Source organism: Phoenix dactylifera, unplaced genomic scaffold (assembly GCF_009389715.1).
Source record: "Phoenix dactylifera cultivar Barhee BC4 unplaced genomic scaffold, palm_55x_up_171113_PBpolish2nd_filt_p 000277F, whole genome shotgun sequence".
NCBI lineage: Eukaryota > Viridiplantae > Streptophyta > Magnoliopsida > Arecales > Arecaceae > Phoenix > Phoenix dactylifera.
This window is the reverse complement of record NW_024067762.1, coordinates 50,700-76,721: the sequence shown is the minus strand read 5'-3', so window position 1 is coordinate 76,721 and position 26,022 is coordinate 50,700. Positions and strand designations below refer to the sequence as shown.

The following is a 26,022-nucleotide window of genomic DNA, read 5'->3' as shown; positions in this document are numbered from 1 at the left end:
GTATTTCTCAGATGCAATGGTCTTGAATTCAAAAACAGGGAAGAGAGATTTACGGGAGAGCAAAAGATTGCTCTCTCTCTCTCTCTCTCTCTCTCTCTCTCAAATTGTATGAGCCCATTTAGTAACTATGAGAAAGCTTCGCTTTTTGATCTCGAAGTCCTCATATAACACTTCTTCCAGTCGGATCACTTGTTTAGCTGGACTCTCTCGTTCTTCCAGAATCTGTAAATGATTTGTTTTCTCTATATACAGATAACTGATATAAGAAGTTTGTGATAGTTCAAGTGATTCATAAATCTAACAGTTGAATCCAAAGGAAATGGAGTCAATGTCAGGAGCAGTTGGTAGAGAATTGTGGCATGCTAGCTCTTGTTAGAATTCCTGATAGAGTCTTGGAAAAGAAATCCAGTACAAGATCTTACATGTTACATATTGTATCTCATTCAAAAACAGGCATTAATGTTCCACACAAAGGATATAAGAGTAAGTCATGGCAATTGGTTCAAGCTCCTATTCAGAAGATGGATAGGTAGATTGCAGAGACCACAGCAATGGTGACGGTACCATCAAAGCTGTTCTGATGCATGAAGCCTATTCAGAAGATGGATAGGTAGATTGCGGAGACCACAGCAATGGTGAAGGTACCATCAAAACGGTTCTGATGCATGATTCCTCCAGATGCAGGGGTAGCATTAGGGGATGCTGATGTAGCTGCATACATGTGTTGACACAATTTTGATTTAGGAAATTACTCTGAAACTACTGTAAGCTGTAAGAGAGCATAAGTTTTATAAAGCTTAACCTTTAGTAGTGCCATTGAAGATAGAATAGTCTGGCGAGCTTGGAGATATATTTAGAAGTTCTGTCAAACATGTCAGAAACAAGAGAAAAGTGAGAAAGAAGATAGTATAATTTCTTTAGTCATAATTGACAACCACCACTGGTTGTTTCATCTTGTTAATATGAATGACAAAATGATTTGATAATTTGTTTGAGAAAAAAGTGTCCATCATAATTAAACTCATATTATTAATTATTTTTACGAGTTCTAGTCTTTCTCTAAAATTAAACTTATATGTTATAGGTGTTATGTAATCAATGTTTATGAACTAAAGAGCAAACCTGCCACTGATTATGGTCACTACTAACTTCGACAATATGTGGTGCAAATCTGAACTAGAATTTGATGGCTGATATCAGGTTGAGCCAGTCAAAAATTGACAGTCAATTTTTTTTTGCTGGAGAAGCCAGTACAAAGCTCAACAAAGTTCTAGATTGTGGAAAGTTTTAAGTATGTGAGTACCGAGTGACACCAATTTTTGTTGTTATTCCATAGTCAGATTGATGGAATTCTTCAACATAGACAAAAGATCGCTGAAAAACCTTTTTTCTATCGAAAATGTTTTCTTAAATTTTGCCAATCCTTTCTCTCATCGATTTGGTATCTGAAAAGTGAAAGCCTGTAAAAAGAATTCAATGTATTGCAGGCTTAGGGTGGGAACTTCCTACTTAACACTAGAGCCTTCCAGTTTTGTCTTGTAGATTCAACCAAGTTGATTTAATATTTGATAGAGCGGTTAAAACATTGAAGTTGATTTTTTTTTTTTAAATTTTAAATGCAAATTTATCAAATCTATTAAAAACTATTGACATTAAATGTTTATATCTGAAGATTAGAAAGATTGATATTTGATTTCTTCTGTTGCGTACTAAACTAGTAATTGGTTTTGTACTGTGAATTGGGATGTGGTTTGCTGGCATAAAAGATGAGGGCATTAAAGCTGACAAAACTTGAAAGGACTGAAATAAAACAAGAATTCAGAGAAAGGCTTTGAGAGGTTGGTGCTTCATTGAATTGATATTAACAAGTCTTGTAAATTATGGAAAATTTCTTTGGGAAAGTATCTACAAATTGACATGGAGATAAGCATTTGGGAAGAAAAGTTGCACGGTTAACATGTTCATCAAATTGGTTTAAGATGGCATTGTTTTGTTTATTTCATTATTGCCTATGATGCCAGTGTTATATTGCCTTTTCAATTCCATCAAAAAAAGTATTATATTTTCAAGGAAGTAAGTTTAAGCTCAAAGGAATATGTTCATATTTTTAGTCTGGCTTGTTGATTTTTTGAATGCTATAATTATAAGTCAAGGATGTTTCATTCGCTCTGATCAATTGCTCCTTGACTTGTAACACTATTCTAACTCTCAGTGCTTTTTCAAGTGAGAGTTCTGAGTTATCCAATTAACTTATTTCAAAAAAAAAAAAACATGGGCAGACATTTCTTTCATTTGGGTTTTATGTAGACAAAGGTCAAGTATCTGGCTTTTAATTCCTTAATTTAAAAGAAATATAAAGCATATGATGAATAAAGAAGTTTGTAAACAATACAAAATGCATTAATCAGAAGTAATTAACACATTTCTTTTTGTTTTTGGCTGTATGGAACTAATACAAATGTGTCATTCAACCAATAAATTTGTCATCAAAACAGCTACTATACAATGATTTCTACAGCCCTAAGTTATGTATATAATTATTCTTTTCGGTTAATGACATTGTAATCTTGTTATACTAGCTGGCCATGAATAAGGAACGTAATTTGACCTTTCCACTGCTCATCTGATAAAAATACCACCTTTTGAATTCAGATATCCTTGTCAGTTCAAGGAAAACACATTATTCTGCAAACAGTGACAATCAGGAGTTGTTATTTTTACTGTTATTATCCGATGTTTCGTGTCATTGATGGCTTATAATCATAAGAGCATTCCGTTAATCTTTTCAAATGCACACATTCACTTATCTAACTAAATATGTTTCTAAAAATTAAAGGCCTGTTTCATATCATTGTTAATTTTATGTTAATGTTTCTCTACAAATTAGTGAAATGCCAGATGTACATGAATGTTGTTGATAGAATTTGCACAAAAGATCTGCTGCTATTCTTTTTTTTTTTATAATTATTTTTATTTTCACTCTTTTCTGGAAGCAATAATCTATGCTACCAAAATCTCAAAAGATTTTACAAACAATTTTTTTTAAAAAAAAGCTTGCGCAGTCTAGTTCACTTATCTTCAAAGGGTTTTTAAAAATAAAACAGAAAAAGATATATAACAAAGAATCCCAAAAAATAGAAAAAAAAGACCGAATATCCGAATATATAATCACAAAACCCTATGCTGGAAGGTAAATAAGACTATGGTTTCTTCTATCAGCAAAACCAATGGAGCTTTCCTGCTAATCAGACTCATCACTTTTGATACATGAAACTTTGTAGGCATGAAATGGATGCATGAAGCAATAAGATTATGCAGTAGATATTCAAATATGATATGAATCCTAAGTACTTAATGTCAAAATATAATAAAATTAAATTTGATTGCACTATGTGAGGGCCCTCAAAACCCACCCATCCATCCATCTCATAAGTTTAAATTATATAACTCGAACATCCGCAAACCTGCTTGTCTTTAAATTGATCTGAATTTTAAGATGGTCCACGGATCAGATTTTGCAGAGCCAAACCTTTTTAGTCCTACAAATTAGGCTGGAGTTAGTCTTCAAACAAAATTTTTATGTGAAATTGGACCAGGCCTATACTAGCACAATCGAAAAGCAAACAATCAATCTACCCCAGAGAAGCAAACTATTGAAGCTATGAATTATGTTGCACAGAAAAAAAGGATCAGTCAGGTCCGGTTAAAATATGAACAACCTAACCTGATTCAATTTGTAAATCTATTGAGCCAACCTGGTCTGAACCGTTCCTTAGCAAACTCCTAATCCAACCCAAAATGAAATGAAACCAAGCTGACCTTGACCTTCACTACCTAAAAGAGAACTCAATAGGACTCCTAGATTTTCAACACATGGCTAAGTTGATTTGGGCAAGATCAGCTTAGGAGTTTTGCCATATAATGATACAGCTCAAGTTTGAGTTTTCTGTCTCAGGTTGGGATCCTTTATGGCTTTGTTTGAGCCATGTCAGTTTAGAAGTCCTTCCATGGAGATTCTGATTTGGTTGAAGTGCTGCCTCAACTAAGATCCAACCAGCTTGAAACTGGGTCAAATATTTTCCACTGCAAGCTCAATCCAGATAAGTTACATATTGGCTGGACCTAATTCATGTTGCAAATCTTGAGAAAGAGATGCCTCTTGCTGCAAATGAAGGTCACCTAAATAGTAGTAGTTAGGAGTGTTCTTACTAGGGCAGTTCGTGACGCTGGCGTTGGCTAGCTTGCAAGCCTCTGGAAGCTGGAGGAGCCTATTGAACTGGAGCCCAAGACTCTTGATGGTCGACGAGCCGGCGTGCGTCTGCTGGATGATGTAGCAGAGGCAGACTGCATCTTTGTTTCGGATGTCGGTCACCGAGCCGCAACATTGGCTCGAGGGCGAGTTGGCCTTGGCAGTAGCAAAGTCCAGGCATCCGGTCAGCTTCTGAAACTCCGGCGCACACTTACTTTGGACAGAGGAGTCATCGGAGGCGGCCGCCGCTAGCAGAGATAAGAGGAGGCAAGAAAGGAGAAGAGATTGGATACCACCCTTCATTTCTCTTACAAGCTAGTATCTCTGAAGGTGGAGCTGGAGTTGTATGTGTGGCAAGGAGGGAGATGGATGGATATATATGTAGATGAGGATGTAGGAAAGGCTGCGAGCAATGAATTGGGGTGTTGAATGTTAGGCTGGATTGGTGGTGGCCTCCTTTTAATGAGGGGCTGTTTGCTGTGTTTAATTCTGAGGTGCTGAGTAGGTGGGGCGGGGCAGGTTCTGTAGGCACGGTTATGAGGATGAGTTTTTAGGAGAGATCTTAGTAAGTCTTTTTTTTTTTGTTCTCTCTCCTGTGTTTGTGGTCTAACATGGCTCTTGAGTATCTTAACTAGGAACAAGTGGCCAATTTGGAGACACTTTAGGCTGTCATGGCCTTTGTTGGTTAAGGGTAACCTTCATCAAGCTTCATTCATTTCTTCTTTGCTTGACACCTAATCGAGGGTCCATGCCCTGAGCTTTAGATATGAAAGCATGGAGAAGGCTTGTGGGATGGTTATATTTGGGGACATGTACTGAATTTTATTGAATAGACTGAGCGGGTTTCACTGTCCGGCCAGAAGGTTTCTAAATGATCATTTATTGCTTTATTAGATTGGGTAGTTGGGTGTTCTGGAGGGACCCTTTTTATTCAATGAAACAACCCTTGTAAATGGGGAAGCTAGGTTGGCTTATAATATGCGCAGTCCCATTTGGCTTTGAGGACTCATTTAGTCCGCTGAAAGAATTTTCTCCCGCCGGAATGTATTTTTCTGCAAAGTTGATATCTTAGTATATGATATTCGGAAAAAATAGTTTTTGCATGTTTGGTTGATCATAAAAAAGGTATATTACAAAAGTGGCTTATGTTTAATTTAGCATCTACTTTTCTAGAAAAGTTATATAAAATACTTGTTATGCTCTTAATAAAAGAAAAGATCTTACCCTATTATATTTAAAAATTTAAGGACATTTTTTTTAAAAAAAATACTCTAATTCTCAAATGGTAGGAGTTGGACTTTTTCATGTCCTATATAGGTTACTTTTTTATGAAGTGTGGAAACCTTATTTTCACGAGAAAGTTATTTTTCTCTCTCTCTTTTTTTTTTGAAAACTCTAACCAAACATGAAGCATTTCTTCATTTTTCTGTTATCCACACTTTTTTTTCTTTTCTTGCGAACCAAGTGGGTCCAAAACGAATATGGTTATGACTTTAGTTTGGTCATGATGTTTGAGATCGTTGCTTTGGTTTTTCGCTTTGGGTTCATAAATCCATATTGAGCTCTAACATGGATGGTACTGTAAAGAGTGTAATGCAAAGGAATCTGATTTATTTTTGAATTCTTCATAAATGAGATTCCCAGCTCTCACATAGTCCACACTTCACATGATTAGATTTGCAAGTTTTCAGCTCCATCTTTCTTAGTTATTATCCATATCAATATGAAGGTTCTGTTACTTGGGTTTGATGGACTATATGCAGGAGACTTCTAGATAGAGGCTTGATGTACTTTTGCATCGAATCTAGACTATTTATACATTATATCTACAACATGATAAGATAGCATGCTTGCAAGTTCTCATCTATTATGTTTCTCATTAAGTTTATCTATCAACTTGAAGTGCAATTTGTTGGGAAGGTATGATACAAATAATATCCTTTATAAGGGTGTAACTTATTGGAAGGGTGAGTATGTGATATTTAGACATGCTATTAAAATTTCACATGCAAATGCTCATGGAGATAGTAATCAATATAAGGAGTGCGTACCTGCAATTCCCCTACTTCTCAAAGTACACCATTGAAGTAGGTGGGTTCCATGCACGTTACACTGGAAATTATCAGCCACCGGTGTGGTTCAAAGGCCACTTCCAGGGTGCAACATCCTTTAACTTTCAAATAATTTCTTCCACATGTCGATTGATTGATGAACCTGCTGAACCAACCATCTGGAAGCACAAGTTGGAAGATTTGACCATTCGGAATGTTGAGTTTGTGTTTAAATTTCATTAGATGCAAGAAAGCGATAGAATATTCTTAGAGGCTTTTAAGCATAAATTATTCATCATGTAGTTTATGTTGAACCACCTCTATTGATGACAATTGTTTTAAGATTTAGTTTGTAGAAACTAGTTTTGCAAATCTATTGCACCGTCAATTAATTTGCAAGCGGTTTCTAGGTCCAAATTCACCTTAACCAATATCCGATCCAAAGTGGTTTTAAGGAGTGATAAGTACCTGGATATGATCGATGTATTTGGTTGGTCTGATCTAGCTGATCTAAACATTGTTAGTTAATACTGCATTTTCAACTATTTATTTTGCCAGTCTAGTTGATATTGATTTAGTCAAGATAGATCCATAATAACCAACATTTTTAGGACCCAAAAATTTTAGGCATTCTTCAGGTGATTTTGTAGTTCTCATGTGATGGGGATGACAAGGTCGGTTCGTGGACTGTCCTTTTGCCCTCGAATGGTCGAAAGAAGATAGTACATCAAGCTATTCGCAATGGTTAATTCGATCGTTATTAGGTCTTAATTGCAAGGAGGGGGACGCTGAAAGCGGGCTAATGACTGGAGTATGAGGCTCATCCCTGGCGCGCACCTGGGGTACACCGAGCAGCACCCAATTCGGAGTACGGTTCAAGTCCGAAACGATGCCTACAAGTTGGATCCAAGTACTTCCTTGCATGCACCATTGCCCAAACTGGATCAAGGGGTCATCCTCAAATTTGATGAATCTAATTAAATTTTCATATTCACTTGTGAAAAAAATTTCTTTTATATTTAATGGCTTTACGAAAAAGAGTATTGCTATACCTACTTACACCTCTTTGATGGCTTCGTGACTAAAGCTGATCAAAACTGGGCCTGGCCGGGCTCGGGCCGGGCTCTACAGCAGAAATTAGGCCCGATGGCTATGCCCAGACCCGGCCCGGCCCGACTGTCGGGCTTAAATTTTTGTCCAGATCCGATCCAACCTTATAAATCTGGTCCCAGGCCCGACCCGACAGGCCCGACCCAACACGCGACCCGACAGGCCCAATTTTTCACGAACAAAGCTGGTGCACACAAAATAAATAAAATAAAATAAAATAAACCATCTCGGCGCTCGGATTCTTACTAATCCCTGTGGATCAGAAAATGCAACAAATTAACTTGCTAGTGCACACAAAATAAATAAAATAAAATAAAATAAATATTAAAATTAGAATAAAAAGATACTTGTATATGGTGAACCGTAATATTGCTTTATTGTGTCCCGGGGGATCGAAACACCGAGAAAGCTTTTCCATATGTGAGGGTAATGTTGTATATATTTGACCTTCCCCATACCTCGTAGTTCTAGAGCCTTGTGCACTGGAACACTTTTCTCTTGAAACATAAGGAAAGAAATAGAAAAGCAAGGTGGGAAATACAGATGGTAGAACATGTCTTGTGCATAGATATATTGGAGGAGTTTGTGTTATATAACAACATTTACACTTCATCTCAACAATTTAGCTGACAACAGTAAGGGTCACATGGATCAAGTTAAAAGGAGTCAGAATGGACATAGGTCATGTGACTCTTGCTGGGCTAGATAGAGTTTTAATTACAAATCACACTATATGGAGGCATAGGCCCAAGAGGTAGAATTCGATTGTGATGTGGATAGGCAGGCCGAAGGATTGGAACCTACCTGTGATTAACTATGTTGCAGTATAAGTCACAAGCCGAAGGATATTTAATAGTGATGCGGTTCATGGTTACACCATATCTAAGATTATAGGAGAGAAGCTTAACTAGCGAAACCATTGAGGGTCTTGATGATATGTGCTGTTACAAGGATCAGCAGTTGTGTTCAACTATTTTGTTTCTAATATAAATTATTTTGTTGAAGACTTTTTAACAATCTAACATATCAATGCATTTTGTCCTAGCTTACATTAGCTTTTCACTCTGCGCTTCGGGGTACCTGCACGAAGCTTTGGTCGGGAATTTTGGTGAAGGCCCTCCGATGGTTAAGTTAGCTAGGCTTTTGGAGAGGTTTCACAGTGCCTTGGATGGCCTCTTCCAGCTTACAATAGCTTATAATGGCCTACCGAAGGCTTTTTTCCTACTCCTAGGGCAAGGGTCTCGACCGTTACCTGATATTTCGAGTCGATTCGTGATCAGCTGGCCATTAATTAGAGGCGACATACAACATGGAGATCCATCCTGCGAGCGGAGAATTCGAGAGTTATCTTTCTAGCTCTATTCTGAGGGTCCGCCACGTCATTCCAAATGAAAGTGGTCGAGGGTGTTCTTAAATACGTCGTGTGCACACTTACTCCCAAGCGTTACCTGGTGGTATGCGAGGAATCAGTCATCAATGCCCAGCCCCCTAAGGCGGCTGTCATAATGACCGGCCTTTAACATCGCGATCCAGGAAGATCCTCTGAGGGAGCTTCTGGGTCTGCCGCGTGGCATGATCTGGCTACTCGACTGCATGGGCATGGGATCCGCGGGATCTTCGACGGAATCAAGGTTGACAAAGTCGAGGTCGGCCTGGGCTCTAGCTAAGGTTGGCTCGGCCTTTGGCAGGCTGAGGTCGGCCTGGCTTTTAGCTGCGGTCGGCTTGGTCCGAATTGGGTGACTTCATGCTGGAGTAGGACGATCCATTTTGCTTCCCATCATTTGCTCTCCGATTTTCGAGTTCGAGTCGTTCTTTGGCTCAAGCGAAGGAAGTAACTGAGTCGTCGATCGTCCTGCAATACAGTCAGACGTTTGTGAAGATATAAGTGCCAAGTAGGGCACACCTCTCGTGTTGTTGGAGCTGGTGACTTTAGGCCGAGCTTCCTGAGGCGAGCTTGGATGGTTTAAGCTCGTCTTGCTTTGAGTCTTGTGTTAAGTTTTTGTGCTCGGCTAACAAGATCCGAACTGCATAACTTAGGTGCTGGCTCAGCTTTCACATATTTTGGCTAAGTCGCTGTGCTCGGCATTTGCACCCTTAAATTTTTTTTGAGGTCGTGGGAGCTTCTTCGGCTCGCGGTCGACGTTGCAAGGCGCCCCGAGCTTGGGTCGGGGCGTCATTGTAGATACTTGCGGTTGAGGAAGCCTTGGCTTGCGGTCGATACTGCAGGGCATCCCGATGCCCGGTCCGAGAGGTCATTGTACCTGCGGTCGAGGGAGCTATGGCTTGTGGTCGACACTACAGGGCGTCTCAGAGCTCGGATCGGGACATTATTGTAGATACTTGCGGTCGAGGGAGCCTTCGCTCACGGTAGACGTTGCAGGGCGCCTCGAGCTCGGATCGGGGCATCATTGTAGATACTTGCAGTCGCGGGAGCCTGGGCTCGCGATCGACACTGTAGGGCGTCCTGGTGCCCAGACCGGGATGTCATTGTAGATATCTACGGTCGAGAGAGCCTGTGGCTCACGGTTGACACTGCAGGGCGTCTCGGTGCCTGGACTGGGACGTCATTGTAGATTCCTTCGCGCACTTTCCTCACTGCATAGCCGGCCTTTGAGGGGTGGAGGCATTCGAGGAGTGGTGATGTAACCGACTGGCGGTGTAGCTTGTCTTCATGCATGAGATACCAAGTCGCTCGGTGCTCAATCCGTCGGGCTTTAGTTTTATCTGCACGGAGAACCCCGCCTCGTAAGAGGTTAATAGGAGGGTCTGTTCTGCTATCGCTCCATCCGAGTTGGTGAGGATGAGGCCTGTGCCACTACCCCAAAGTCGAGAGGCCATCAGTGTGTAGGATTCACGGCTCTCGGAGCCTCTGGATCCATCAGTGTGTGAAAGTGCAGGCTGGACTTTCGCTTGCTGCATGCCTTGAATAGCCGCAGTGAGTGTTTGGACTTATTGGACGAGCAAGTTAAATTGCTCTGGCAGGACCTGAAGGATTTGATCTGCCAGTACCGCGAGGGGTGGGCTTTGGAGTGAGTTGCTGAGAGTCAGTTCTTGGCATCTCGATGTATTAAAGGCTCCTCTACTCAGCTTCATGATCACAACTCAGACCTTTCTTCCGGCGCCAAATGTTGCGGTTGAAATCTGGCCTGAGGGTGACCACGCCGGAAGAAGCCGAGGAGATGCCGACCAAGATGGAGAAAGAATGCCACCTCTTGCACTCTGGGGTACCTGCACAAAGTCTTGGCTGAGAATTTCGGCGAAGGCCCTCCGATGGCTAAGTTAGTCGAGCTTTTGGAGAGGTTTCACAGCGCCTTAGATGGCCCCTTCTAGCTTAAAATAACTTATAATGGCCTACCGAAGGTCTTTCCCTACCCCTTTTTATAGGGTAAGGGTCTTGGTTGTTACATGAAATTTCAAACCGATTTGTGATCAGCTGGCCATTAAATTGGTGGCGCTGTACAACATAGAGATCCATCCTGCGGGCGGAGAATTCGGGAGCTATCTTTCCGGCTCTATTCTGAGGGTCCGTCATGTCATTCCAAATAGAAGTGGCCGAGGGTGTTCTTAAATGCATCGTGTGCGCACTTACTCTGAGGCGTTACCTAGTGGTATGCGAGGAGCCAGTAATCAATAGCCCGCCCTCCGAGGCGGCTGTCATAATGACCGCCTTTAACACTGATCCAGAAAGATCCGCTGAGGGAGCTTCTGGGTCTGCCATGTGGCATGATCTGGCCGCTTGACCGCATGGACATGGGATCCATGGAATCTTCAATGATCAAGGTTGATAGGATCGAAGTCGGCATGGCCTCTAGCTGAGGTCGGCCTGGCCCAACACATTTCTGCAATTAATTTGTTGTTTAGCAAGGTCATGTTAAAAGACCCACCAAACAAAGATCACACTATTAGCATGATGTAATGTGACAGAAAATAAGCCTAATAATGTGGCACAACCGTATCCATCCAGCTCTTAGTCGACGTGGCAACTATGACATAGTCTGCAACCTTTTGATATAATCAGGCTAAGTCAACTCCAATCGATCTAAAAGTTAGGCCGAGCAGACTAAAAGTAGCCAACCTCCAGTATCATACATCGTCCGATGTGCCAAATGAAATCTCGCAGCTAGGCCAGATAACCATTCAGCTTAGCAGTCGGCAACAATGCCAGATCGACATGAACCCTCTTGCCTCAAACAACGACCGTACTGCTTTATATGGAAATGCACCCCTTTTACCACGCCAAGAGTTAAAGCTCCTAATCGCAACCTGGAGCGGTTACAACTTGACTGGAGGCGGCTACAACTTGCCCTTAGGCAATAACAACATAATCTTGGATGATTCCAACGCATCCCTTGATGGTTATTGCATGATCTCAGTGAGTTACAATATGATCATAGTTAGTTGGAAGGCGACCCTTAGGGGACTCTGAATTTCACTGCTGCATATGGACTCAGAACCTCTCTACGAAAGGTAGGATATATAAGAGGAAGACTCTCGCTCCTCCAATTTTATTATTTGATTCCTTTTTGTTAATATATTTTATATTACTTAAAATTCTTTCCAATTTAACCATCAGAGAGTTCCATCGGAGCTTAGCTCCAATGAATTTTCTGACCCATTGTTGTTTTGTAGGTCGATGGAGACAATCCATGTTAGCGATCCAACTAAATACCAATTTAGTGGTAAAACTACTTACTACTTATAAAGCCGTTGGGAATATTTTAAATTCATTTGATCAATAACTCCAAATTTGGATGGCAGAGAAAAATGATTCCTCCTGTATTCACATAATTATTCTTTACTCTCTTTTATTATCTTTAGTTCTGACTTAACGACTGATTTTAGTTCTTTAAGCATTAAGCCATTGGGTACAATTACTCCACCTTATGATTCCCCTATCCATGTTTAGAGCCAGACTGCTACCCTCTCCCTATCCCCACTCTCTATTTCTCTCACTCTCTGCGGCACCTGAGCCCCGTCTTCCCTGTCCAGTGGTACATCATAACATGAGTAGCGGATACCTCATTTTGTTTCCAAAAACATCAACAGGACCATCGGATGAAAAGAAACACGGTGGTTTAAAGTGTTCCGGAGGGACAGAATAGGGAGACTCGACCACGACGGGAGCTCACCAAACTGGAGCGCCATGGAACACGACAAAAGCCTCTGGTCTGTCTACGTCGCACGTGACTACGAGGTACCTGGCACGTGCATCCTTCTGCCTCGTCAGCGGGGTTGTCCCCACCTTAGATCTCCAACCCCTTCCCACAAAAGGAGAAGTAAAGCGAGAGAGAGAGAGAGAGAGAGAGAGAGAGGAGAGAGAGAAAAAGAGGCTTCGTACTACTACTGCCAGCCTTACGAACTCGGGCTCTGGTGGTCGGAGAATCCATGGGGGAGGTATCAAAATCCTCTGGGTTCCTGTTCTATTTTTTTTTCTTGCTGTTTTTGTCGCTGATTTTGGTGAAAAGATTGGATTTTTGGCAGCAGGAGAAGAAGAAGCCGGAGGAGGGAAAGAAGGAGGCGGCGGCGGCCGCGGAGGGGGAGAAGAAAGCGGCGCCGGAGGAGGCGAAGAAGGAGGAGGAAAAGGAGAAGAAGGAGGAAGGGACGGAAAAGAAGGACGGCGAAGGGGAGAAGAAGGAAGGGGAGGGGGCGCCGCCACCTCCGCCGCCGGTTGAGGTGGTGATGAAGGTCTATATGCATTGCAAGGGCTGCGCGAGAAAGGTGCGAAGGTCTCTCAGTGGCTTCGAAGGTAGCAGTACCGGTCACAGATTTCTCTTGCTCTTAGTCTTCTTTGATATCAATAAGGATGGGATTTTTCATTTTGTTTGTTGTTTTGTTGAGAAGGGGTGGAAGCGGTGACGGCGGATTACCGCATTCACAGGGTGGTGGTGAAGGGACAGAAGGCGGCGGAGGACCCGATGAAGGTGGTGGAGAGAGTCCAGAGGAAGAGCCATAGGAGGGTGGAGCTCATCAGTCCCATTCCACCACCGAAGTCAGAGGAGGAGGAAGAGAAGGAGGAGGAGAAACCAAAGGTTGAGGAGAAGAAAGAAGAGGCAAAAAGAATGAAAAAAAACACTCTTCTACTCCTCTCTCTCTCTCTCTAAGCTGTTCTGTTTTCCTCTGTTCTCACTTTTTTTTGGTGTTCCATAGCCCCGGGTGATCGTGGTACAGCTCAAGGTCCACATGCATTGCGAGGCGTGTGCCAAAGAGACCAAGAAAACGATTCTAAGAATGAAAGGTCTACCTCTTTTCGCCTCCTTTTCTATAAAAAAAACAATCGCATTTTTGGCAGTTTAATGAAATTTTAACTCCACAAAGAAAAGTAGAAATTGTTCTTTGAGATTTCGATTCACAACTGTTCGAAATCTGTACCTGTGGGATCGAATTTCCTCGAATTCTCGTTCTTAATTCGATATTTTGATGCAGGACTTTTTTTTTTGGCTAAAAATTTATTCTTTTTTCTGCAAGAAAAACAGGGGTGCAGGCGGCGGAGCCGGACCTGAAGAGCTCGACGGTGACGGTGACGGGCGTGTTCGACCCGGCGAGGCTGGAGGCGTACGTCCACAAGCGGACGAGGAAGCACGCGGTAGTGTTAAAGCAGGAGCCGGCGGAGAAGAAACCCGAGGCGGCGCCGGAGAAGGCCGACAGCGCGGCGGAGGCGGAGGCCAAGGACGAGAAGGAGGCTGACGCTGGGGAGAAAAAGGATAAGAAGGAGGACGGCGCCGGCGAGAAGAAAGAGGACGAGAAGAAGGCCGCTGAAGGCTGCGGCGAAGAGGTCAAGAAGGAGGCTGGCGGCGGTGACGGCGAGGAGAAGGAGACGGAAAAGAAGAAGGACAGCGGCGCCGTGACGGAGGCTGCCGTTGTGGCCGTCGTCGCCACCGCCGCGGCGGACGGCGGCGTGGGTAAAATGAGGAGGAACGAGTTCTACTATTACTATCCGAGATATCCTGTGGAGTATGCTCCGCAGATCTTCAGTGATGAGAATCCCAATGCATGCACTGTCATGTGAAGATATAGTGCTCTAGGACAGTCTCTTTGTAATATCTTGTAGCACCCCCTCAAACCTATCAAATATTTGGGAGTAGGTGTTCTTCTCTGTTTTTTATATTGTCACCTTCATGGAGGTGCCGTTTAACATTACTTTCTTTTTTTTTTTCTCCCCCTATTTTCAGATACTGAGAAATAAAATTTCTACTTCTATTTATTTATTTATAAATATAAATATAAATATATTCGATGTAGCTAGTTATTTAATAAATATAAATATGATGATGGTTACGGAGATGATAGTGATAATGGCGGTATTGGTTGGGGCGGCGGTAGTGTAGAGTTGCCAGTGGTGGTAGTGTCAAAGCACCTACGACGTATTGGAGGACTTGTAATGCAGCAAAAACGTGAAGGTGGTGGCAATGGTTGTAGTGGTGGAAGTGCCAGCTATACGATAAAGGTAATGATGATGCTGATGGAGGATGTTGATGATATGGGGAAGATGATGATAATGATGGTAGTATTTTTTTTGAACATATTGAAAACAAAATTTTTTATTTTATTTTATGAAATAATAAAATAATTTTTAGAAATTAAAAAAATGATAACATCAAACATATCTTTCTTCCAGAAATAATAGCATCAAACACATTTAAATACCCATTTCTATGATCTCATTTTTTAAAAAAACAAAAAACAAAAAATAGAAGCAACACCAAACAGGTTTTTTTTATCTGGATTATCAACATATAGTTTCTTTCCTTTGTGCAGGTATATCCATCAAAGAAAGTATAGAAATATTGGTGTTCGATTTCTGCTTGTCTAATTCTATGCGCATTGGTTTGCTCAAATGTAACGGATTTATGCTGCCACCGATGGCCATGGCAACATAGAGTGACTGGCGTTGGTTTCCCATCCTTTCCTGTGAAGGGAGAGAGTCATTAGAACTGAGGGTTTATATATTTGTGGCACCCTTAATTAACACTCTTATTACATGCTATTTATCTCCCTTGAAACCACATGCTATTTATCCCTCTATTTTTAAAGTTGCTAATGCCGCGATTAGTCTTTTTTTGTTCAAATGGATTTTATTTGTCTTCTTTCGCAGCAATTTTTATTTGTTATGCTCTAACAGCGAAAATTCGACATCCTACAGGGCCAATTTAATTGAAGCTGTTTCCTCAAAAGATATTGAAATTGTTGGAATTTGTGATGTTAGAGTTCGATCTAACTGGTATTCATTCATAACATCAGTATATATAAAAAGAATAGTTTCCATGGAAGTGTAGCGAAAAAAATATTTAATTTGAAGCAAAGTAAAAATAAAAGTTGTTTTGATCAGAACTTCATGCTTGATACTCTATTCTTTCTTTGCAGGAAGTCATCTCTTGTGCGGTTTATTGGTAGCATAAATTAAATTGTTAGATGCTAGATTAATATAATAAATGCATTAGTTTTCTCAGTGCAAGTGATGTAGCCATTACTTTTTCACTTATTGAATCATTGAGCTTGGTTTGGGGAGAGGGCCATGATCTGTTGAGCATGCTGATTTTTGATACCCCTCACCAAAAAAAAAAAAAAAAAAAATTCATTGGATATAGTGCAAGGGAACTAGGGTGAGAATTAAACTGGCAGATGTATTTTGCATTGATATCCACCAATAAGGCATATAAGTGGATTGGTACATTGTGACATTGGATAGGCAATAACTAACATGTCAAATTTGGATGGAAAATCATTTGTAATTAAAAGTAATAAGAAATATTTGTTGCATATATTTTGTGGCAATGCCATGTAGTGATAATATACCATTTCTAAGCTGACAATGATGATGGATATCAAAATCTCACCCTATATCTTCATGCATTTCTACTCTTTTATATTCTCTAAAAAGCAGCAGCTCCTCACTCATATCTTTGCCAATAATTTTCAGCTCTTAAGGACAGATGAAAATACAGTATACCACTAGTCATACAATTTCTGATCGAACTTGTCATCAAATTGGTGGAATAAAGAAAAAAAAGATTAATTGCATCTTAATTGCTTGATCACTATTCTCAACAAATCCAAAATCTTTTTGAAATACCTATAATAAGAGCAAAATCAAGATATATTGTAGTGCATATTTTGCATTATAAAGGGCTGTACAATCTTGAATAGCCGCTAGATCATCATCTATTGTGAAGATTGATAGTCATCTCTCGTTTCTCGTATGAACACGGCTAATTAAGTTTCGGAGACGCCGCCTATCTCCAAGATAGTTATTTAAGATTATATAGCTTTCTATGGTTTAAAACACACATGTTACAAGATCCAAACTTGCGAGAGCATGCAATTTGAATATTTTCCTAAAAGGGAGAATTTTGTAAGACCAGATTTTTCTCCAAAATGTAAATAACTACTACGAAAAAGTATTGTTAGCAGTGAAATAGTTCAAGGGTCTTACCCTTTAAATAAATCTTGTAACTTAGGGTTTCGTTCATAAAATAATTCTTTTTTTCTTTGCTTTTTTTTTTTTCTTTTTTCTTTTTAGGTGTCATGTCTCTGAAAAGGGCAGGGGTTGGTTTCTTTTGCCTTGTTGTGAAGGAAAAATATAAACCAGCATCAAGCGAGAGGAGTCGTCAACGGCTAGCATCAAGTGTGGCGAGTCGCCAACGGCCTGCTCAGATGCGACGTCCAAAACCTCGTAGTTTCCCCTTCACGTAAAGTTGGCGTTACTGGCTATTAGCAATATATCATATAAATAAATAAATAAATCTATTAATTCAATTAATGAAAAATTTTAAAGGGAATAATATACATGTATATTATTCGGCATCCAAATAATTCTATTTCAATGCAAAATAAATCTAATCTAGCAGAAAATAAATCTATGCATTTAATAAATTTATATTATAGAATTTCAAATCCTACAAATCTACTAATATTAAATTAAAAATAAAAGTAGAAGAAATTAGCTTGATTTAAAGCAGGTCGAAGCGCGTAGACACTATCCCAAAGAAGTATTTGCCCCCACGTACGGATCTCCCGGCAATCCTCCTCTGAGATACGACGACCCTACAACTTTTTCTTCGGCACGTCTCGGAAGAAGTCAAAACGAACTCGATCGGACTTGCAGATCCAGCAAAGAGCAGAATGAAAAGAACAAAATAAACTGAATAAAAATGTAAAAACAAAAAGCGGAAGTGGCTAAGAGGAAGAAGAATTTTTTCAGAGTTTTTTACTATTTTTCTATAATTTTTCGTGTTTTAAAAGAGATGAAATAGAGGGGTTTATATAGGGTTTTTAACGGGGGCAAAAAGGTCTTTTGCGGACGCGTTTTCAAACGCGTCCGTTTTCAATTGCGTAACGCCCGCTGGGCGTTTCCTTTTTCTCAAACGCGCACACGGCCCGAGAATTTGGCCGCGTGCGCATTTAAGTTTTTTTTCAACAATCCCCCACAAAAACTTAAATAATTTTAAAATCAAAATAAAATGCTAGATATCTTATATTATGTAATAGGTGTAGGTACCTTTCGGTTTGAACCTTCACTTAGTGACAATTGATTACATCTGTGGAGCCAAGGTGGTCTTAACCTTGAACCTTGGTCCATGGCTCAGATTAAATCAGCAGCACACATAATATAGCCCGATCTGGGTTATAAGCGGGTTGCGCTATTATGGCCATGCGCAGGTATCTATAATGTGCTTTTTAGGGAATCGCCCATTTTCCATAATCGCGGCCTCACGACTGCACATATAGGTGAGTCCTAATAAGGAAGCTTGCAAGGAAGCTCCTGCCTCTTGGGTCTCGGACTCATTAAGAGTTATACAAACGAACTCATCCTACCGCTTGCTTTTATGAGCATTAGCGCCATAGGGATGAGGAAAACATGAAATAGTGCTCCTCTTAGTCACACTCCGGTTTGTTTCTACCCATTGAACCTTTCAAGGTTGGGTTCCCACCGTGGTGATTTATCTTTATGGGCTAAGCCCCATCCCCCTCGACGACTCTAGAACCACTGTTCTAGATAAGCCTTTAGTAAGCTGATCAGCCAAATTGTTTTCTGATTTTACAAAATTCAAGGCAATAACATTATTTTTCAATTTATATCTTAATGATTTATGGCGTACTTTTAAGTGCCTGTTCATTTTTATATTGGCATTTTCTTGGTTGCATTTATCTATTGCAGATTTACAGTCACAATGTAAAGAGACAGGTGGTAAAGGTGACTCATCTACTGTAAGATCTATTAATAGATCTCTGAGCCACTCAGCCTCAGTGCTAGTAGTGTCTAAAGCTATTAGTTCAGACTCCATGGTACCCCTAGATATCAAAGTTTGTTTGGTAGATTTTCAAGACACAGCAGCTCCTCCTAGAAGAAAGAGATATCCTGTGGTGGATTTAACATCTAAGGTGTCGCTGATCCAGTTGGCATCACTATAGCCTTCTAGAACAGCTGGAAATCCACTAAAGTGCAAACTATAGGACTTGGTACCCTTAAGATACCTAAGGATCCTTTCTAATGCTGTCCAGTGATCTCTATTTGGATTAACAGTATATCTGCTAAGTCTATTTACAGCATATGCTATGTCTGGCCTGGTGTAGTTTGTTAGGAATCCTAGTGAGCCTATGATTTGAGCATATAGGCTTTGAAGGATAGGAGTTCCTAAGTTCTTCTTAAGATGAGTAGAGGGATCAAATGGAGTTGAGACAGGCTGACAATCGGAATAATTAAATTTATTAAGTATCTTGTCAACATAATGACTTTGGGATAACTCAATACTATTTGCATTTCTAATTATTTTGGTATTTAAAATTAAGTCAGCTTGTCCCAAATCTTTCATATCAAACTTATGACTTAAAAATTGTTTTACTTCATCAATTATCTGAAGATCTGTCCCAAAGATCAGTATATCATCTACATAAAGGCACAAGATCACAAATTTGTGCCCAACTCTCTTATGATATATACATTCATCTGTGCTATTGATTTCAAATCCAAATGTCATTATTGTTTCATCAAATTTCAAGTGCCATTGCTTGGGTGCTTGTTTAAGACCATAAAGAGATCTGACTAATCTGCAAACTTTATTTTCTTGGCCTGAGATTACAAATCCCTCTGGCTGGTCCATATAGATTTCTTCATTTTAAGTCTCCATTTAGAAAAGCTCTCTTGACATCCATCTGATGAATTACTAATCTATGGATGGAGGCTAATGCTATAAGGACCCTAATAGTTGTAATTCTAGCTACAGGTGCATAGACATCAAAGAAGTCTACCCCAGGTCTCTGAGTAAAACCCTTGGCAACTAATCTAGCCTTAAATTTATCTACAGAGCCATCAGGCCTAAGTTTCTTCTTAAAGATCCATTTGCCCCCTATAGTTTTACAACCAAGAGGAAGATCAGTCAATTCCCAAGTATGATTTTGGATAATTGACTGCATCTCATTGTCTATAGCTTCTCTCCAAAAAGGTGAATCCAAGGATTTCATTGCGTCCTCAAAGGTAGTTGGAGAGTCTTCTATAAGAAAGGTATAGAAGTCATCTCCAAATGTTTTCTCTACCCTGGATCTCTTACTCCTCCTAGGTTCTGCTTCTACTTCTATTTCTCTTGTCCTTATTCTACTAAAGCTACTAGCTATACCGCTATCTACTCTAGTCTTAAGTGGAAATGTGTCTTCAAAATATGTTGCATCTCTGGCTTCTATGATGGTGTTGTTACTAATATCACTTTCTTCTGAATTAATCACCAGAAATCTATTGGCATTACTATTGGCTGCATAACCTATGAATATAGCATCCACTGTTTTAGGTCCTATTTTCTTTCTTTTAAAATCAGGTATTTTCACTTTTGCTAAGCACCCCCACACTTTCAAATAGCTAAGATTAGGTTTTCTATGTTTCCAAACTTCATATGGGGTTAGGGTTTCTAGGGTTGTAGGGTTTCTTTTTGAAATTCTTATAGAAGGATCGGTTCTGATTTTTCTTAGGAGGGGTCTCTACATTATATGCATTATTCTTGGGTCCAGTAGAGGTATTACTCCTGAGCCTGTGCTGCTCTTCAATCCTAATGGAGCTCAAGACTTGGGTTAGGGTGAGAACTCCTTGGGTGTGACTCAGGGTCTTAGCAAAATCAAACCAGGAAGTAGGTAGTTTATCTATCAGACAGGCTACCTGAAATGATTCATCCAAATTGGTTCCATTAGCCCTAAGCTGGTGGATCAGGGTTTCAAAATCATGGATTTGGTCGTTCATAGGCTTTGAGTCCACCATCCTAAAAGTATTGAAGTCGGAGGCCTTGAACCTTTTTACCCCAGCATCATCAAGACCATATTTGCTATCTAGGGTATCCCAGAGTTCTTTGGCACTCTTGGCTGTATAATAGATATCATACAGCCTCTCAGAGAGAGCACCTAAGATTCTATGGATACAATGATAATCTATCTCATCAGGTGTCCTAGAGGGTGTGCTAGTGGAGGCAGAATGTTTAGTGTTTGAAGAGGTTGTTGGGTTGGACCCATTATCAACTTCAGTAGTACTTTCACCTATGGCTGAGATTAACCCTAATGTGGTGAGCCAGAACCGCATTTGGTTCTGCCACCTCCTAAAGTTATAGCCATTAAATTTTTCAGGTTTGGCACTAAGATGGTCACTAATGTTTGAGGCCATAGGATCAGGGTTACAGAATAGAGACAGAAACCTGATTGAAGGCAAAAAAATCTATGTCAAAAGATTGCACTAATATTTATATTGAACTTTGGATGTCTAATTGATATATCCAAAAAACTAATAGCCAGATCAGCTCCAGATCGGTGGTGGAGCACTAGGCTCACTTAAGTACCTGCTTTTCTTAGGCACATATGCCTTTTTGACAAGCTTTTCTTAGACACTATTAGTTAGTGGATATAGTTACTAGAAATCACACAAATTCAATTTTTAGAATAATCTAAGTACAAACTTAAATTAGATACTGTGGATTAACTAATTTCAGAATTTTTTTGTTTGAATTTTCCGAATTAGCAATGATTGATTACTAATTTAGTAGTAGTAAATCAATTATTTTAATTGAGATCTAAAATGTCAATTTAATGAATTATATGTTAGAATTGATTTATTGCCTTATTAGAATAATTGATTACTAATTTTATGGTAAATCAATTATTGTAATTAAGATCTAAAATGTCAATTCAACGAATTAAAAGATTTATTCCTTTATTAGAATGATTGATTGAGATTTAATAAGTCAAGTCTTTAAATTAATTATTATATATTAACCAATTTCCGAATTTTTCATTTGAATGGGATCTGGAAATTACTCTTGAGGAGTCCAAATGGAGGTATAATAAACCTCTTGGAGGTTAATCAAATTATTACCTCTTTAGAATAATTTATTATTAATGATGTGCTAGCAAAAACAATTATTGCAATTAAAATCTAATATAACACAATTGTAATAAAGAATTTAATGAATTATATATTACTAATAAAAAAATAAGCAAATACTTCTTTGGATTGTTAGCAATATATCATATAAATAAACAAATAAATCTATTAATTCAATTAATGAAAAATCTTAAAGGAAATAATATACATGCATATTATTCAGCATTCAAATAATTCTATTTCAATGCAAAATAAATCTAATCTAGCACAAAATAAATCTATGCATTTAATAAATTTATATTATAGAATTTCAAATTCTACAAATCTACTAATATTAAATTAAAAAATAAAAGTAGAAGAAATTAGCTTGATTTAAAGCAGGTCGAAGCGCGTAGACGCTGTCCCAAAGAAGTATTTTCTCCCACGTACGGATCTTCCGGTAATCCTTCTCTGAGATACAACGACCCTACAACTTCTTCTTCGGCACGTTTCGAAAGAAGTCAAAACGAATCCGATCGGACTTGCACATCCAGCAAAGAGCATAATGAAAAGAATAAAATAAACTGAATAAAAATGTAAAAATAAAAAGCGGAAGTGGCTAAGAGGAAGAAGAATTTTTTCAGAGTTTTTCTACTATTTTTCTATAATTTTTCGTGTTTTAAAAGAGATTAAATAAAGAGGTTTATATAGGGTTTTTAATGGGAGCAAAAAGGTCTTTTTTTTTGCTGAAAGCGGGTGCTTCATACAGTGCGGGTACGAATACACCCAATAAAGTCAAAATACAAGACCTCACGGAGTGCCAATGGCAGCTCCGCCTCTCCTACCCAAAGGGCGTACCCCGAGTGGTGGGCCACATGGCCAGCCACCCAGTCGGCTGCCCCATTGGCCTCCCTGAATACATGTTTGGCCAAAGTGGCCCCACCCTGACTCATCATCACAATATCGCGAATCAGGGGATGGTCTGTGGTCTCACCCCCCAATCCCCTCTGAATCCATCGGACAACAGTGGCCGAGTCCCCCTCCAAGATAACCGAGCTGGCCCGCAAAACTGCCCTCGCATGTCGAAGGCCTGCCCAGGCGGCATGCAACTCTGCTCCAGGCACCGATGTATCGAACAACTGACAGCCACCTGCGGCCACTACCCTGGAGTGTGGGCCTCGTATGACAAAGCCTGCACCGCCCCGCGTGCCGCCATCCAGAACCGACCCATCGAAGTTGACCTTGAGGAAGCTCAGGGGTGGGGGCTCCCAGGTGAAAAACACCAACTGGGAAGCTGCCGAAGCAGGGGGGAACTCCAGGTGTCCCGAGCTATCAAAGGTCTATCTGTAGAAAGGGCGGGTCTGAACTCCAAAGCCTGTGTTCGAGCAAGCTCTGCCACAAACCTCGGTGACACCCTGTGCTCACCGAGAGTGCGGGCATTCCTTGCCAGCCAGATCTGAAGCGCTGTGCAAGTAGCTCTGATGCCCTCTGTTGCCCAGAGATGGTCACCCAAGAGGGGGGTGAATTGGGTGTTTTAAAACTTTTCGCCTAATTAAAAATAAAACACACAAATATATGCACTAAAGTAAAGAAGGAGGAATGAGAAAGGTCAATCGCAAACACAAGGTTTTATAGTGGTTCGGAGCTTCCACTGCTCCTACATCCACTCCCCAAATCACCTTTGGGAATTTCCACTATAATCCAAGATTACAGTACGGTAGTTTTGCGAGTTCACTACCTAACTCGTTGTTTTACACCGGGCTCACAACAAACCCTAACACCCCCAATTTCACTTAGGCTTGGGACGCCTTTCCCTTGTTCCAAGTCCCTTGACTGGAACAAGCACCACAATGAAAGAGTTTACACAGAAAAGAAGAGCTCTAGAGAAGCAAATATGGCAATGATGAACAATAGAACCCGGAAGAATCCTTTTGCCGTTGGAAGCGTGGGAAATGGTGATTCTTCCGATGTGGATCGCATAGATTTGAGTGTGAGCTTTGAATGCACGAGCGGAAGAGAGTGGTTGAGCTTGAAATCACTTGGGAAGCTTGAAAGCACTTGATTTCTTCACTTGAATGCACTCACTCCCTTGAACTTCTCTCTCTTGCTTCTCTCTTAAATGATCTAGCTTTTTGGGTTGGTGAAAAGTTGTTTTGAAGCACTTAAGAGCTCCCTTTTATAGCCCAAAAAGCAAATATAGCCGTTAGAGATAAAGTAAAAGAGATTTGAAATTCAAACCAAACCTGTAAAAGTTGTCAGTCGCGTCCCAGGCGTTCCGGGGACGTCTCCGCTTCAACGAGAGACGTCTCGGCTACAAGATTTTACTTTTTACGTTGTCTGGGGTCGACTCGGCACTTTACAGGGACGACTCTGCTTGTTTGCACTTTTTGAATGGGGACGACTCCGCTGTCTCGGGGTCGACTCCGCTTCTTTATCTCCGAAAAATATGTCCTCTGGAATTCCCTGAGAGAGCCGACTCCGCTCTTTCAGGGGACGTCTCCGCTGCCTTATCACCGAAAAAATCATTCTCTGGAAAACCCTGAGAGAGCCGTCTCCGCTATCTTGGGGACGACTCGGGAAGTCTCCTTTTTACTTGTGGGGACGACTCTGCTTGCTGTGGAGACGTCTCGCGCATATCTCTTGAAAACTGCCTTTCTGCCGCCACTGAGAGAGTCGACTCCGCTACTGAGAGAGTCGACTCTGCTGTCGTGGGGACGACTCGGCAGGTGCCGGGGACGTCTCCAAGTGTGCCAGTTCTTCCTGTTTGTGCCAGAGACGTCTCTGAGACTATCAGGAGACGTCTCGGCTGTCCCTGAACTTTTTCTTTCATCTCAAAAAATTCTTCAATAAATTCATAAAAATTATGGAAACTTGCCTAGACATTTCTTAACAATATTCTTAATAAAACACATGAATTTCTCAATTAAATTGTTAAGATAAATGGAATTATACTCTAGTGTTTTGTATTCATCAAAATCCATTAGGGGGTCAACAATCTCCCCCTTTTTGATGATGACAAAACACTGAGTATATGCAAAATTCGAAATTTAAACATATACACAGTATTTGCTCAGATGTACGGGTATAAAGATAATTGAAAGCTAAGTTCTTTTTGACTCCCCCTTTCTTTTCCAGAAGGGCAATTATCTTAAAGCCAATATTCTTCAATTTTATCTCTTCCAATTCAACTTTTAAGCATGAATTTTGTACTTTGCATTCCAATGTATCCATATTGGTTCTACTCCCCTTATCCATATTGGTTCTATGGTTCTACTCCCCCTTTTTGTCATCAACAATGAAGGGGACAAATTATCTGTAGGTGCTTAAAGCATACTTCCTAGTAAGATTCAGCATATTTCCATGAACGACTCAAGAATATTCAAGTTGTGCTCCCTCTGTCCAAGTCATTTCTATTAATGAATTCAGTCATTCATATCACTCCCCCTTTGTTTTGGAATTCATTTCAGACTCATCTTTTTGTTTAGTATAGTTATCACAAGATGTGCCCCCTCTGTTTTAGATGCATTGTTTCTTTGTATCAAATTTGAATACTCAAGGTATGTGATAAGATTTTTATGGCACATCACAAACTCACATACACAATCACATACACAGAGTTAGAAATGTACACAGGGTTTCAAAAGAGATTGTATGTCATTCATATGTCATTGTAAACCTTTGAAGTCAGTACATAGTCAAAAGAAGAAATCATTACAAGTATTGATTTCTAATACAAAAAGTGTTTCAAAATAGCCTAGGGTTTACAAAAAGAAGATTCCTAGATGTTTACAAAGCGTCCCTTATCGGCGACGTTGCTCATAAATCCTACAAGCTGCATCTATAAAAGCATTGATTGAATCCATTAGGGTCTTAAATTGATCTCCCTGTGACTTGTGGAAGGCTGCCACAAGTGCTTCAAATTCTTCAGTTGCCATTTCAATCCTCCCTCTAAGTTGGGCAATTAAAGTGCCCACATTGCCTCCTGGGCTTGTCAACTCTTTGAGGCTCTTGGAAATGGTCTTCAAGCTGTCCTTGAGCTCTATTGATCTGAATTTTTGGGAGGCATCCACACCAATTATTTCATGTGTTGTGGCTTCAATTTGACTTCTAATGTCCTTCAGCTCTTGTAGAAGCACTTCATGTGAAGCTCTGAAGGGGGCCAACTCTGTAGAGATCATGGATCTCATCTCCTCCCTCATTTGTTGGCAAATTGCAGATGCTAGGGTGCGCATCTGATCTTCTGAAAGAAAGGAGGGCCCGCTAACTGGAGGAGGTGGTGGCAT

The 26,022-nt window shown here is 40.3% G+C and overlaps 2 protein-coding genes across 2 annotated transcripts; one reads left to right on the top strand and one right to left on the bottom strand.

The window, feature by feature from the left end:
* Positions 1 to 339: 339 nt before the first annotated feature.
* Positions 340 to 4,679, bottom strand: LOC103715717 (non-specific lipid transfer protein GPI-anchored 1). Its single transcript, XM_008803454.4, has 3 exons — positions 4,210 to 4,679; positions 803 to 862; positions 340 to 711 (listed from the first exon to the last, which is right to left on the bottom strand). Exons 1-3 carry the CDS (start codon positions 4,550 to 4,552, stop codon positions 596 to 598), a joined length of 519 nt encoding a protein of 172 aa, XP_008801676.2. The 5' UTR covers positions 4,553 to 4,679; the 3' UTR covers positions 340 to 595.
* An 8,032-nt stretch (positions 4,680 to 12,711) lies between these two features.
* On the top strand, positions 12,712 to 14,629 carry LOC103715718 (heavy metal-associated isoprenylated plant protein 7-like). Its single transcript, XM_026807936.2, has 4 exons — positions 12,712 to 13,156; positions 13,252 to 13,460; positions 13,558 to 13,645; positions 13,884 to 14,629. Exons 1-4 carry the CDS (start codon positions 12,796 to 12,798, stop codon positions 14,414 to 14,416), a joined length of 1,191 nt encoding a protein of 396 aa, XP_026663737.2. The 5' UTR covers positions 12,712 to 12,795; the 3' UTR covers positions 14,417 to 14,629.
* The last annotated feature ends 11,393 nt before the right edge of the window (positions 14,630 to 26,022 follow it).

Excerpts from the sequence above, each read along its gene's own strand:
- LOC103715717 (XM_008803454.4), bottom strand. The coding sequence starts at position 4,552 with ATGAAGGGTGGTATCCAATCTCTTCTCCTTTCTTGCCTCCTCTTATCT. Across the intron at positions 863-4,209 it reads CAGCGTCACGAACTGCCCTA|AACTTCTAAATATATCTCCA; the intron begins GTAAGAACACTC and ends CATGTTTGACAG. Across the intron at positions 712-802 it reads CTTCAATGGCACTACTAAAG|CTACATCAGCATCCCCTAAT; the intron begins GTTAAGCTTTAT and ends ACATGTATGCAG.
- LOC103715718 (XM_026807936.2), top strand. The coding sequence starts at position 12,796 with ATGGGGGAGGTATCAAAATCCTCTGGGTTCCTGTTCTATTTTTTTTTC. Across the intron at positions 13,461-13,557 it reads TTGAGGAGAAGAAAGAAGAG|CCCCGGGTGATCGTGGTACA; the intron begins GCAAAAAGAATG and ends GGTGTTCCATAG. Across the intron at positions 13,646-13,883 it reads AACGATTCTAAGAATGAAAG|GGGTGCAGGCGGCGGAGCCG; the intron begins GTCTACCTCTTT and ends CAAGAAAAACAG.